At 56.0% G+C, this 14361-nt stretch overlaps 1 protein-coding gene across 1 annotated transcript; it reads right to left on the bottom strand.

Annotated features, from left to right (window-relative positions):
• Positions 1 to 1002: 1002 nt before the first annotated feature.
• MMP9 (matrix metallopeptidase 9) lies at positions 1003 to 13000 on the bottom strand. Its single transcript, XM_056845656.1, has 13 exons — positions 12851 to 13000; positions 9900 to 10138; positions 8754 to 8902; positions 8433 to 8564; positions 7407 to 7580; positions 6556 to 6729; positions 5086 to 5259; positions 4696 to 4851; positions 4008 to 4296; positions 3110 to 3249; positions 2189 to 2339; positions 1300 to 1403; positions 1003 to 1112 (listed from the first exon to the last, which is right to left on the bottom strand). The coding sequence occupies exons 1-13, from the start codon at positions 12998 to 13000 to the stop codon at positions 1003 to 1005; spliced, it is 2142 nt and encodes a 713-aa protein (XP_056701634.1).
• Positions 13001 to 14361: the final 1361 nt, after the last annotated feature.

The raw sequence follows: 14361 nt of genomic DNA, 5'->3' as shown, positions 1-14361 counted from the left end.
CAGGTCATTGATGAACAGGTTGAAAAACACCTGTCCCAACACAGATCCCTGAGGCACCCCACTGCTCACATCCTGCCATTGGGAGAACTGGCCATTGATTCCTACTCTCTGCTTCCTATTTTTCAGCCAGCTCTCAATTCATAAGAGGACTTGTCCTCTTATCCCATGACTATGAAGTTTGCTTAGCAGTCTTTGGTGGGGGACTTTGTCAAAAGCTTTTTGGAAATCCAAATACACAATATCCACAGGCTCATTCCTGTCCACATGCTTATTGACACTTTCAAAAAACTCTAATAGGTTAGTGAGACAGGACCTACCTTTACAGAAGCCATGTTGGGTTTTGCCCAGCAGACCTTGCCCTTCTATATGCTTGACAATTCTATCTTTAATAATGCTTTCCACTAATTTATCCGGAACAGACGTTAAGCTAACACTCTCTCTCTCTCTCTCTCTCTCTCTCACACACACACACACACACACACACACACACACACACACGCACGCACACAAACTGGGAGCCCCCTTTGCCCCTGCATGCCCACCCACCCCCATTCCTCCCGCCCTATCCCCTCTCCCCAGAACAGACAGGGCTCGAAGTGGTCTCTTTATTTCAGATGAACAAGACACAAAAGCTGCCACGTGAGACAGAGGTGGGGGGGGCTTGCTGTGCTGAGCTGTGTTGTGTGTGTGGGAGGGGGGGTCTTTGTCGGCCACTGGGAAATTCCTCCGGCTGCCACCGAGTCCAGAGAGCCATGCCACGCACTGCAGCAGGATCGCGGCCAAGCAGGCTCCCTGCCTCTGCACCAGTGAGTCTGTTGTGCTGCAGGCAGGCCCGGGATGGCTGGCAGGTGACGGAAGCTGGAGTGTCCGCTCTGCCACCGCCGGACAGGATGCCAGCCTCCGCCTGTGCCAGCGCCCCTTGCCGGCTCATGGCTGTCTCCAGTCGCTTCCAGCCATCCCCAGGTGGTCCCCGAGGAGGGTCCCTGAGGCTGGGGACCGGCCCTACTGTTCAGGACAGTTCAAGATGTCATACTTCAGGTAGCCCACCTTGTCCACTTGGTATTGTGGGGTCATTTGCCAGCAGAAGGGGTCCTGGCAGAAGAGGTACTTGCCTGGTGGGTGGAGGAAGGGCCGTTAGCAAAGACAAGCAGGAAGCCGCAAAGAAGCCCCCTCCCCCCGCCCCCGCCACAGTGCCTGGAAGGGGCTTGTGGCCCGAGCGCCTCCTTCCCCCAGGAGAGGATAGAGAGGCTGAACAAGGGGCCCTGGGGACCCCCATCTCCCTCTGCCCGGCTGCCTCACCTTGGTACGAGAAGATGTTCTGTGAGTCAAGAGGAACCCCCGCAAAAACGTCGTCGGTGCGTTTTGGGTAGCCTCGGTCCACCCGCTCCGCCTTGGCGTCCAGCCTGGAGGGAAAAGCAGAGCTGAGCAAGAGGCGGCGGAGGGGACCCTTTCCCTTCCCAGTCCTCCACGAGGGGACGTGGGGCAGCTTCGCTTCGGAAGCCTCAGAGGTCAAAAAAGGGTCACTCCACGTTTCTTTGGGTGTTCACATGAAGCTGCCTGGGACGGGTCCATCGATGTTGCTACTGCCTACTCAGACTGGCAGTGGCGCTCCGGGGTCTCAGGCAGAGGTCTTTCACATCACCTCCTGCCTGGTCTTTTTAGCGGAAGATGGTGGGGATCGAACCTGGGACCTTGTGCATGTCAAGCAGAAGCTCTGCCATGGAGCCATGGCCCTTCCCCAAGCCCACAGGCAGGGGGAGCTGTTCCCCTTAACAGCATTCTTTCTCTGGGGGATTCAGTGGGGGGGTTGCTCGTGCCCCCAGGGGGGCAGAGGGGGGCTGTTTCCCCCCTCCCTATCATGAGACAGACATGCAAGCCCCCTCTCCAGGACCTGACCAGGGAAGGGTCTTTCCCAAGACCCACTTCCTGAGGTGCCGGGGAAAGCAGGCGCTGGAGCATTGGGCCATGGCTCCTCTCCAGAGGCGGGGGTGGGTGGGCTGGGTCTGCACTGGGGAAGGATTCCCTGAACTGGTTAGCTAGCAATCCCAAGGGAGACTGGCACACGCCCTTCCACCTTCCTTCTGCCCTTTGCTTGTGGCAAGCTGTGGTTCAGACTGCACGGGCAACGCTGGGCAATTGGGCAGGGGGCTTGACCGGATGACACCCCCCCAGCCCAGAATGCCGGTACCTCCAGAACCTGTCTCCACTGAAGAGCAGAACTTTGCCACGGCCTTTTGGTAGAGCCCCAAAGATCTTCAGCACGTCTCTGCCGATGCCCAGCTTCTCAATGCTCCGTGGGCCCAAAACTCTTGTCCCCTGGTACACCCAGAAGCGCTGGCCTGCAGGATGGAGACAGCACCGCTCTAAAGTGGCTGCTCAAAGGCCCTCTTGGGAGGCTGCTCAAAGAGGCCGGCAGAGGCAATCTCTGGGCCCCAGAACTGCCCCGCTCGCTCAGCAAAGGCAATGCTGGAGGCCCTGGGACCTCTCCGCTTAGAAGAAGAAGAGTTGGTTTTTATATGCTGACTTTCTCTACCACTTAAGGGAGACTCAAACCGGCTTACAATCACCTTCCCTTCCCCTCCCCACAACAGACACCCTGTGAGGTAGGTGGGGCTGAGAGAGTTGTGACTAGCCCAGGGTCACCCAGCTGGCTTCATGTGGAGGAGTGGGGAAACAAATCTAGTTCACCAGATTAGCGTCCAGCCCCTCATGTGGAGGAGTGGGGAATCAAACCCGTTTCTCCAGATCAGTGTCCATAGCTCCAAACCACCGTCCTTAACCACTACGCCACACTGGCTTACGGTGTAGACACATCCTAAAATGGTACAGGATTGCCAACTCCAGACTGGGGACATTCCTGGAGATTTGGGGGTGGAGCCTGAGGAAAGGAGGATTTGGGGAGGGCAAGCACCTCAGTGGGATATAATGCCATACAGTCTACTGTCCAAAGCAACCGTTTGATCCAGGGGAACTGATCTCTGTCACCTGGCCATCGGTTGTAATTCCAGGAGATCTCCAGGCCCCACCTGGAGATTGGCAACCCTACCACAGATTGATGTCTTTTGGATAGAACCCAAGGAGCGGGTGGGGGGGACAGGATCCCACGCACCAGAGAAGAAGAAGAGCTTCTTGGTCAGCTTGTCCTGGAAGGCAGCATCGATCACGTCTGGGAGGCCTGGCCAGGTGTCCTGGATCCTCAGGGGGCCTTTGATCGGCCCCGCTCCCCCCGCCAGCTTCTTCCAGTATTGCCTGGAGGGGAGGGGGGCAAAGGGCCTGTGAGCTGGAGAGACTGAAGCCGGGAGGGATAGGGAACCCAGGAGCTGCCACTTCCCAAGCTCTGCCCCCGTTCGATCCATGTATGGACGGATGGGGGCCACTGATGTGCCCCCGCTGGCCTTCTCCCAGGCTCACACATAGGCTGCACACGGCCACCAGGATCTGCCCAGGGCTGCCAGCTCCAGGCTGGGAAACTCCTGGAGATTTGGGGGGTGAGGCCTGGGGAGGGCGGGGTCTGAGGAGGGGAGGGGCCTCAGCGGGCTTTAATAACACAGAGTCCACCCTCCAAGGGAGCCATTTCCTCCAGGGGAGGAAAGATGTCCATCTAGACATTAGGAAGACAAAAGAGTTTCCGTCTACATTAGGAAGGATTTTCTGACAGTTAGAGCGGTTCCTCAGTGGAACAGGCTTCCTCGGGAGGTGGTGAGCTCTCCTTCCCTGGAGGTTTTCAAGCAGAGGCTAGATGGCCATCTGTCAGCACTGCTGATTCTGTGACCTTAGGCAGCTCGTGAGAGGGAGGGCATCTTGGCCATCTTCTGGGCATGGAGTAGGGGTCACTGGGGGTGTGAAGGGGAGGTGGTTTGGAATCTCCTGCATTGTGTAGGGGGTTGGACTAGATGATGGGAACGGATCTCTGTCTCCTGGAGATCAGCTGAAATCCTAGGAGTTCTCCCTCCACCCCTGGGAGGCTGGCCGATCTATCTGTCGCCCACGGACACACAGCTACTCACCCATTCTTGAAGAGGTGCAGCTCCTTCTTGATCTCAGTCACAGCGTCAAAGCCCTGGACTCGGCAGGCCTCGCTCGTGGGCTCCACTGGGGTGGACGCTGTCACCGAGTCGTCCTCGTCCGAGGTGGATGTGTCATCAGGCTCTGTGGTGGTTCGAGTGGGGACGTCGGGGCTTCGGGTGGGGGCGTCGGGCCTTTGGGTGGGGACGTCGGGCCTTTGGGTGGGCACATCGGGCCTTTGGGTGGGCACATCAGGCCTTTGGGTGGGGGGGCTGGGCCCAGTCCCAGAACCTGATGGTGAGGAGGGTGGAGAGTGGCCGGTAAGGCAAAGGAGCTGTGCCCATCTGGCGTGGCACAAGAGCGTTGCAGCTGGGGGGAGAGCGGGCTCACAGAGGGCCTAGCAGGTAGTGAAGCCGCCAGGCACCTGGTGAGCCCCATTAAGCAGTGCCACCCGTCAGAGCAGGGGAGGGCCACATGCCAGCCAGTGCCTCCGAGGAGGTAAGAGAACCTTGAGAAAATAATATTTTCCCTTCTTTGTGTTGTTTAGTTTAGGTGCTTGCACCTTGCAGCTGATCAACCCGGACCTGGTTCATGAGGCAGCTTTCAACCAAGTGAAGGTTCCTGATGAAAAGCTGGAAGGGTGTCTGGGTTGGCAGAACACACGTGTGGCCACGCCCTGCTTCCACTCACCATAGAGGAACTGGATACCGGCCACATCATCTGAGTGCAGGTGGAAATCCGCAATGTAGCTGTACATGGGATACATCAGGGCTTCCTGCACGCTGGAGTGTTCCAGTCCCAGCGAGTGGCCGAACTCGTGTGCCGCCACCAGGAAGAGGCTGTACCCTGGAAGGCACAAAGCAGCTGCAGGAGGAGGCAAAGCTCTGCCAACACCCCCCCCCCAAAAAAAAGTTTTATCAGAGCCCTCCCTGAACTCCCCAGTGCCCCCCATGGTGTTTCCCCCAGGCACCAAGCGTGGCTGGCTGCTCCGGCAGTTCTAAAACAGGGCGGCACACCCCAGTGGGGGAAGCAGGCCCCTCTGTGCCCGGGTCAAGGGCAGGAGACCGAGATGGGACCAACCTTTGTCAGGGCAGAAGCCCCACTTCTTATCCGTGTCGTAGTTGCTGGTGGTGGCGCACCAGAGCTTCCCATCACTACGCCCCTCGGATGTGCAGGCGCTGTACATCTGGCCCAGAAAGGTGAAAGGGAAGACACACAGCTCGCCCGGGGAGTTCCCGCCGATGACAGCAGAGTCTGCAGAGAAGGGGGCAATGAGCGCGGGCTGGCAGGGAGCCCTCCGTGTGTGTGAGTGTGTCTTTCTGCACAGCAGAAAAGGTGAGTAGAAATACAGTTGACCATATGGCTTGAAGCTTATATTTCTTTCCTTTTCTTTCCAGGTAACTTTTACAGAAGACGACGTCTTTCCAAAGGAGAAAACTTCAAAGGAGAGAAGACGGCCCGGCAGCCTCATTCAAGAACCGTTTTGCACTGCTCAAAATGAGCTAGGCTTTTCCAGTTCTCCAAAATAATATTCTTGTAAACTTATCCTCATATAGACAGTGTCATATCACTATTACTTCCATCCTGATGGATCAGATCGCTTTGATCTGTCTGAGAACATGTGTAATTGTGGTGTATATTTTGTGGTTTTGGTACTATTTGATATATATATTCATTGACTTTAGCACAGGGGTGGGGAACATCAGGCACTGGGGCCATTTAAGGCCCTCGAAATCATTTGGTCTGGCTCTTCGTGGGTTCTGGCAGATCTCTAGCTCAGAAGGATCTAAGACTGGCAATCTGCCCCCTCCCGCTGACAGGAATAGCCTCTATTCAAGGCGTATGTGAGTTTGTTTTGCTGAGAAAAGGAACCTTTTTTCACCTTGCAGAAGAGTCATTAGCTATGGAGCTGCTAGGACCGCCCAAGAAACTGTGTTAACCCTTTCCCACCCGGGCCGTAGAGAAACATATTTCCTCTGTACTACAAGAGGACTGGGGCAGAACTTGCGACAATGGAGGGGTTAAAGGGGGCAGGGCCAGAATGTATGTGTGGAGGGGCGCGAGTTCTTAGTCAGTGTATCCTCATTTCACCCCTGCAGGCGGAGGTAGCAGGAGCCAGCTGTAGAATCCGGCCCTGACCATGCGGATAAGGAGCAACTCCAGCGTGCGGCTGGATGGCTACACCTGGCTGGTGCAACAGACCATCCTATGCCACCAGGTGGGCGAGTGCGCCACTGGTTGGATGCCTGCCTGCTTGCCTGCACGGGTGGGGGGGGTCATCTGGGGCAGCTGTTTGCTTGGGGCTTGGTCAGCTAATTTTTAAGTTGATAATTTTGTATGGCCCTTGGCAAAAAAAAGGTTCCCCACCCCTGCTTTAGCACAATAGCATGAGGTTATTTCTGTTTTGTACCCAGCAGCAATGTCAGGACCCCGCTCAGAAGAGCCCAGGCAGAGCCCGCTCCCTTCACCAGGGAGCTGCCCCCCTGGCCAGCCACTAGGCAGCCTGGAGCCCTGGCCTCTCTTGCTGGCAACACGAAGCACCCCCAGTACCTCTGGTGGGGCAGAAGCCGTATTTCTTGTCGCGATCAAAGTTGTCGGTGGTTGCGCACCAGCGGTAGCCATCAGAGCGCCCCTCTGTGGTGCAGCCGTCATAGGATTTGTCCTCGAAGATGAAGGGGAAGACACACTTCTCTCCGTCGCTGTTCCCTTCGTACGTGTACAGGACTAGAAAGCAAAAGCCGAGGAAAGGGCCTCGGATAAGACCGGCTCCCGCTGCAGCCCCCGGGGGTGGGAAGGCATCGTTCGGCCCTGGCAGGACTCTACTAGACCACGGGGGTCCAGCTGCCTTGTGGTGCCTCTGACCTGACGGCTGAGGGAGCCCCCTTCGAGGAGTTCTAGGAACCCTCCTGGCAAGGGGCTCATATTTGCCCCAAAGGGGAAAGCGTGAGGGGGCCTGCAAGGTGGGAATGGGCTGCTCCAGGAACCCCTCCCTCCACAGACAGATGTTGCCCCCCCCAGCAAGACACTCCACAGCTTGCAAACGCCCCAAGGGGAAGGGCCTCTGGCGCCCTGCTCTGCCTTGGCCAGGGAGGAATCTCCAGCTTGGCAGAGCTGCAGGGAGTGGAGCCAAGACCCTCTCCCTGGCCATATGCCTCCCCACCCCCCTCTCTTGCCGGGCTGACTGCTCCCACCTTCTGGTGGTTAGCCCCGATGCCCTGCAGTGCTTGGCCCATTTCTTCCTCCCTACATAGGGGTGGGTGGGGGTGAGCCTCCTGCCGCACAGCCAAGGAAGGACAGCCCCCAGGCACATGGCGGGAGGGGCTGCAGGGGGAGGTTGTGGGGTGGGAGGCCCGGGTATGCACCCCTCCCTCGCCCTCCAACCACAGTCAGCTCTGACTCACGTTCGCTGGGGCAGAAGCCGTAGAGCTTGTCCTTGTCAAAGCTGGCAGTGGTGGCACACCAGGGCACGCCGTCAGAGCGCCCGTCTGTGGTGCACGTGGAGTAGGACTTTCCCTCGAAGACATAGGGGAAGTGGCAGAGAGCCCCGTTGGCATTCCCATAGAAGGTCTTCACCACTGCCCAAGGAGAGGAGAGGAGAAGATCATAGAATCATAGAATCATAGAGTTGGAAGGGACCACCAGGGCCATCAAGTCCAACCCCCTGCACAATGCAGGAAATTCACAACTACCTCCACACCCCTAGATGAAGAAGAAGAGTTGGTTTTTATATGCCCGACTTTCTCTACCACTTAAGGAAGAATCAAACCGGCTTACAATCACCTTCCCTTCCCCTCCCCACAACAGGCACCCTGTGAGGTAGGTGGGGCTGAGAGAACTGTGACTAGCCCAAGGTCATCCAGCTGGCTTCACGTGTAGGAGCGGGGAAACCAACCCGGTTCACCAGATTAGCGTCTGCCACTCATGTGGAGGAGTGGGGAATCAAACCTGTTTCTCCAGATCAGAGTCCACTGCTCCAAACCACCATTCTTAACCACTACACCACGCTGGCACATGGAGGGAAGGGCTGCAGGGTGGAAGTCAAGGAGACAAGGAGATGCTGTGGGCCAGAGTGAGATGAAGGAGGGTGGGGGGCAGGCCCATCTCCTGAGGAGAGACTTGGCCAGCCTGCCTGGGGGGCCAAGTGGCTGGAGGAGGTGGTCTTGCTCCCTCTCCCATGGGGTGGTCTGGGGAGGGAGCCAAGTAGGGTTGGGAAATTCTTGGAGATTTGGGGGCGGAGCCTGGAGAGGGCGGGGTTTGGGGAGTGGCAGGTCCGCAGCAGGGTACATTGCCACAGAGCCCCCACCTTCCAAAGGTGCCGCTTCCTCCAGGGGAGCTGATCTCTGTGGTCTGGAGATCAGTTGTAATCTCAGGAGATCTCCAGCCCCCACCTGGAGGCTGGCAACCCTAGAGCTGGGGGCCCGACTCACCACTCCCGGTGCCCAGAGTCCAAAATTCATCATCGTCAAAGTGGGCGTCTCCGCTAAATCGGTCTTTGCCTGGAGGGAAGGCGTGGGCCAGGAGCCCGTCCTTGCCGTCAAAGGGGTAGCCGTCACCATGTTCTGGGGACACAAGCCAACAGGCGGCACGGTGGTCAGGCTCCGTGTTCGAGACAGAGCTCCCCCCCAAGCACTTCTGCCTTTGTGCTTCCACAGATGCAGCCTGTCCCCCCTCCCATGGCTCGCCCAGTGATCAGAGACCCACCCTGTCCTCCCTCTCCACTGGGGGAGGGGGCAAAGGCACCCACCAACCTTCAGTTCCAAAGCGGATCTCAATGTCAACCTTCCCGCTCTCCTTGCGCGTGAAAGTGAGGGGTGTGACGTCACTCCACACCTTGAAGGCCCTTTGGAAGGCATCCTCGATGATGGAGGGGTCCAGGTCAGGTGAGTAGTTCAGCACTCTGGGGAGGGGAGACCACGATCAGAAGCCGAGCCAATGGGATGTGATGGAACCAGCTTGTGCTGGGGGCGGGGGGAGGGATCAACTGGCCGCCTGCTGCAGCTTCCTGACTCAGTCTCTGCCGCTCGCTCCAACGTGCAGAAGGTGGGGCACTGAGCAGCCCAAAGAGTTCCAGAGCTCCAGGCCCAAGACCTGACTCCAGCCTGGAAGCGGGAGGGCGGAATTGGCCAGCATCTGTCTCTCCCTCCTTGCTGCTTTGCACAGACATGCAGAATTAGGAGCACAGAAAGAGAGCCCCTCCTGACAGACCCATTGACTAAAGGAGCTCATCTGGAGGGTACATGAAAGAGGGCCTTTTTTCACACAATGCATAGTTAAATTGTGGAACTCCCTGCCCCAAAATGTGGTGATGGTTGCCAACTTGGAAGGCTTGAAGAGGAGAGGGCTATCCATGCCTGCTAGTCAAAATGGATACGAGTCATGATGCATACCCATTCTCTCCAGGATCAGAGGAGCAGGCCTGTTATCTTAGGTGCTGTGGAACACAGGCAGGATGGTGCTGCTGCAGTCTAAGTCTTGCTTATGGGTTACCTAGAGGCACCTGGTTGGCCCCTGTGTGAACAGACTGCTGGACTCAATGGGCCTTGGTCTGATCCAGCAGGGCCTTTCTTATGTTCTTATGGTGGCAGCCCCACAACTATGGATCGACCTCCCCAGGGAGGTGTGCCTGGCCACCCCACTTTTGATCTTTAGGAGGCAGCTGAAGACAAGTTTTATTTAGGACTGCATTTGATTAAAGCCGTCCTAAATTGTGGTTTTAAATTTTGGTTTTATGTATATTTATGTACTCTATTTTATCTATATTTTAAGCCGCCTTGAGCTCCGTAAGGAAGAAAGGCAGCTAATAACTGTTTTAAATAAAATAAATGAATAAGTGGTGGCCAAAGGACCCCTCTTTGTGCTGGGGCATTCTGGGGCTGGGGTATGCCTGAACTCACTGGTACGTGATGTCGTTGTGGTCCCACTTGAGGTCTCCCTGGAAAGTTGCAAAGCCGCCAACGTCCGGCACTCCGCAGCGAGGAGCTCGCATGGCATCCACGGTTGAGGCGTCCAACTGCCCGGTCTCTTTCAGGCCCAGCCGCTGCTGCATCTTCTTGAGAGCAGAGGCCAGGGTCACCTGACCGCCGCCTCCCGGAATCTCATTTTCTTGGAAATATCCATAACGCTGGAGGTAGCTCTGGGGAGAACAAGAGGAAGAACATGGGCATCAGGTGACATGGGCAGAGAGAGAGAGACAGGTACACTCACCCCCACACAGTGTGTGGAAAACAGAGAACATATTTTTGAAACGGTGCTCCCAGAGACCATGAAATGCAGAAGGAAGCTATGGATTGGTGCCATTCCTCTGCACTGGGAAGGCATTTCAGTCTCCAAGGGCACGGCTGCTACAGGTCATGAAAGTCACTAATTTCCACATAAAAACGCCAACAGGAGGCTGTAGTATTAGGGTTGCCAACCTCCAGGTGGTGGCTAGAGATCTCCCACTATTACAACTGATCTCCAGGCAACAGAGATCAGTTCCCCTGGAGAAAATGGCCACTTTGGCAATTGGACTCTATGGCATTGAAGTCCCTCCCCTCCCCAAACCCCGCCCTCCTCAGGCTCTACTCCTAACGTTTCCAGGTATTTCCCAAACAGAAGCTGGCAACCCTATGGAACTGCTGGACTAGAATTTATCAACAAAGTCCATTTGATTCAAGTTGAACCCCATTGGCATTCTGGGTTTCTTCCCACTACGGGGGTTGAATCAGAATAGCCTCTCCAGCACTGCCAAAACGCCCACTGCTCCGAACAGGTCTGCTGTCATTGTGTAGCCCAGGGTCCCCCAACCTTTGGAGCCTGTGGGCACATTTGGAATTCTGACGTGGCATGGTGGGCACAGCAACAAAATAGCTGCCACAGAAGGTGGAGCCAGCCACAGAGTGATTGCCACAGCTTCACTTTGGTAACACAGCATAGATCCTTGTGTTGGGCGGCCTCTGCTGCCAAAGAAACATTTTTTTAAAATCTGCACATCCAACCAAATCAGAAGCCTCGCTGGGCAAATGCTTCACCTGGCAGCACTCACTTCCTAAAAACATTTGGTGGGCACCAGAAAAAGTGTTGGTGGGCACCATAGTGCCATTTGCACCATGTTGGCAACCCCTGGTGTAGCCAGTTAGGCTATGTGCAGAAACCTCCCAGTCCCACACCCACCTCTGTATTTTGGGGTCTCTTGACCCGCTGAGTGCACAACATTTTTCTCCATGCCCCTTTATGTACACAGTTGATGCCTGAGGCCAGCCCTATATGCCTCTGCCCCAGTCAACTCTGCCACAACAAATTGAATAGTTTTTAAAGTTGCATGGGATGAAACAGACTCCCATGACCATCCCCACCCCTAAAAATCACCCTGCACAAATGTGCAACCCATAATTATGTGTGAACTACTCATCGTAAGCTACAGCCACTCCTGCTGGCGGAGAGGGGTTATATGGACAGTTCTCAGCAGGACTTCCTCAGACACCAAGGAGACCACCCCAAACCCAGCTCCCTCCAGGAGAGCTTGGATAGGGGTTCAGTTCGCATTTTAATCCTGGTGGTCGGTTCCCCAGAGCAGCTGGAGCCCGCTTGGCAAATCATCGGCAGGTGCACAGAACCCAGTGCCTGCTCTGCATAAATAGTCCATGACAGATGCATCAGTCAGGAATTAAAGAGGAGGTTTGCACAGCTCAGGTGTGAGTTTCAGGAGACTGCAGAGAAACCTGCCAAGGCAGAGTTTGGATTCGGAGCTCCCCCCATCCTTCCTGACTGTTTATGTGCCCACGAGACACACCCTGTATCCCACCAGCAGCAGTCCCTCTGATGAGATCAGGCTAGCCTGGCCCATCCTGGTCAGGGCATAGCAACCCCTAAATGGACTGCTGCTGGTGGGATCTCAGAAGCTAAGCTGGGTCGGCCCTGGTTAGTAATTGGATGGGAGACCACCAAGGAAGTCCAGGGACGCTATGCAGAGGAAGGCAATGGCAAATTGCCTCTGCACGTTTCTTGCCTTGAAAATCCTACGGGGTCACCATAAGTTGGCTGCTACTTGACGGCACTTTACACTCACACACACATAAGTCAGATGTGACTTGATGGCAAAAAACAAACAAATACCTGCACTGCCCTGACCTGGATGAGAGAAGAGAAGAATAGTTGGTTTTTTCTATGCCGACTTTCTCTACCACTTAAGGGAGACTCAAACTGGCTTACAATCACCTTCCCTTCCCCACAACAGACACCCTGTGAGGTAGGTGGGGCTGAGAGAGCTGTAAGAGAGCTGTGACTGGCCCAAGGTCACCCAGCTGACTTCATGTATAGGAGTGGGGAAACCAACCTGGTTCACCAGATTAGCATCCGCCGCTTATGTGGAGGAGTGGGGAATCGAACCCTGTTCTCCAGATCAGAGTCTACCGCTCCAAATCACTGCTCTTAACCACTACACTATGCTGGATGGCCCAGGCTAGCCTGATCTCATCAGATCTCGGGTCAGCCCTGGTTGGTACTTGGATGAGGACCACCAAGGAACACCAGCATCGCTACACAATGGCAAACCCCCTCTGTATGTCTTTTGCCTTGAAAAACCCATGGGGGTCCCCATAATTCAGCTGTGACTTGACGGCCCTTTCCAGCACCCACACACAGACACACAGACACCCTAATCTCCCCAGAACTGGAGCCCCACTTCCACCTGCCCCCCCACGTGCAGAGCCCTCTTGGCCCGGTGGGAGCATCAAGGGAGGCTTCTGGCTTAAGAAGTAGCCGGGCGGAGCTCCAGTCCTCAAACGCCCCCACTGCAATCGGGGGGCCTTTGGGCTCTGGCAGCGAGGCTGGGCCTCCGAGAAGCCTGGCCGGCAGGAGCACTTACGTTTGCCAGCTCCACGTCTGTCATCTTGCTGACCAGCTCCCCAGGGAAGGAGAGGACCACTGGCTCCTGGGACTGGACCGGGACAGCCCGAGCGGGACAGTCCAGGGACAAGAGCCCCAGGAGGAAAGGGGCCAGGTGAGCGAGCCCCATGTCTGTGTGTGGGGCTGGCAGCGATGCAGTCCTCGGGGCCTGGAGTGGGTGCCTTTTCTGGAGCTGTCTGCTCTGCACAGCCTCTCCCAGCCCATTTATACTCTGGGGAGGGAGGGGGTGAGTCACCCTCTGCCCCACGAGTCACTCACCTCTCTCTAGGGAATTGCAGAACCCGGCTGGGGGGGGGGGCGGTTTGCCACTTCCTGCGGCTGTCTCAACAATTTGTTTACTAACCCACAGGATGTGTGAAATCCGGCAAGGACAGGCGAGTAGGTGGGGTGTGTATGTGTCTGGGTGGTGCCCATCTTCAGGAAAAGGGGGAGAAGCACCCCCTCCTTCCCCCCTTGTGAGAGGCTGTGGGGTCTCTCTAGAATCATGAGGTCTTGTCTTTTAGCCTCTGCATCCCATGGCCTTTACGAAGAACGCCAGAGGTGCCCTGTTTGATCAGACCAGTGAGGGTCCATCTAGTCCAGCATCCCATCGCACACAGTGGCCAAGCAGTTGGCCTGGACGGCCAGCACACGGGGCCCCTGGGACCTGCCCTCCGTGAACCTGCTCAATCCACCCCAGAGAGAAGGAAATGCACAGCCAGGCTCTCGGGGGTTTGCCACTTCCTGCGGCTGTCTCAACACTTTGTTTACTAACCCACAGGATGTGTGAAACCCGGCAAGGACAAGCAAGTGCTGAATGTGTCTCTCTCTGTGTGTGTGCGTGCCTGGGACATGGTCATCTGCAGGAAAAGGGGTAAGACGTTTCCCTCCTCCTTCACCCCAGCTCAACCCTTAGCGAGAGGCTCTGGAGTCTTGTCTTTCATTTTAACTTCCCTGCTAAGCAGTCTACAAAGCTTTCTGGACTAGGGTTGCCAGCCACCAGGTAGTAGCTGGAGATCTCCTGCTATTACAACTGATCTCCAGCCGATAGAGATCAGCTCACCTGGAGAAAATGGCCGCTCTGGCAGTTGGATGCTATGGCACTGAAGTCCACTCCTCAAACCTCGCCCTCTTCAGGCTCCCCCCAAAAAACATCCCTCCGGTGGCAAAGAGGGACCTGGCAACCCAATCAATTGTGTGTGTGTTAAGTGCCGTCAAGTCACTTCCGACTCATGGCGAGCCTATGAATGAAAGTCCTCCAAAATGTCCTATCTACGAATTAGCACTCTGCATCTCCTGGTTGTTAAGAAGAAATCTTATGCTGTAGTCATGAGGGTTTTAGAAATCATTAAGGACCTGTGTGTTGGAGCAACTGGCTGCAGAGCCCCACTAGTCGGGTTGCCAACCTCCAGGTGGCAGCTGGGGATCTCGCGCTATTACAACTGATTTCCAGGCGGCAGAGATCAGTTCACCTGGAGAAAATGGCAACAT

Source organism: Euleptes europaea, chromosome 2 (assembly GCF_029931775.1).
Source record: "Euleptes europaea isolate rEulEur1 chromosome 2, rEulEur1.hap1, whole genome shotgun sequence".
NCBI classification, from domain to species: Eukaryota; Metazoa; Chordata; class Lepidosauria; order Squamata; family Sphaerodactylidae; genus Euleptes; species Euleptes europaea.
Note: the sequence above shows the minus strand (reverse complement) of the source record. Positions and strands in the feature narration are given on the sequence as shown.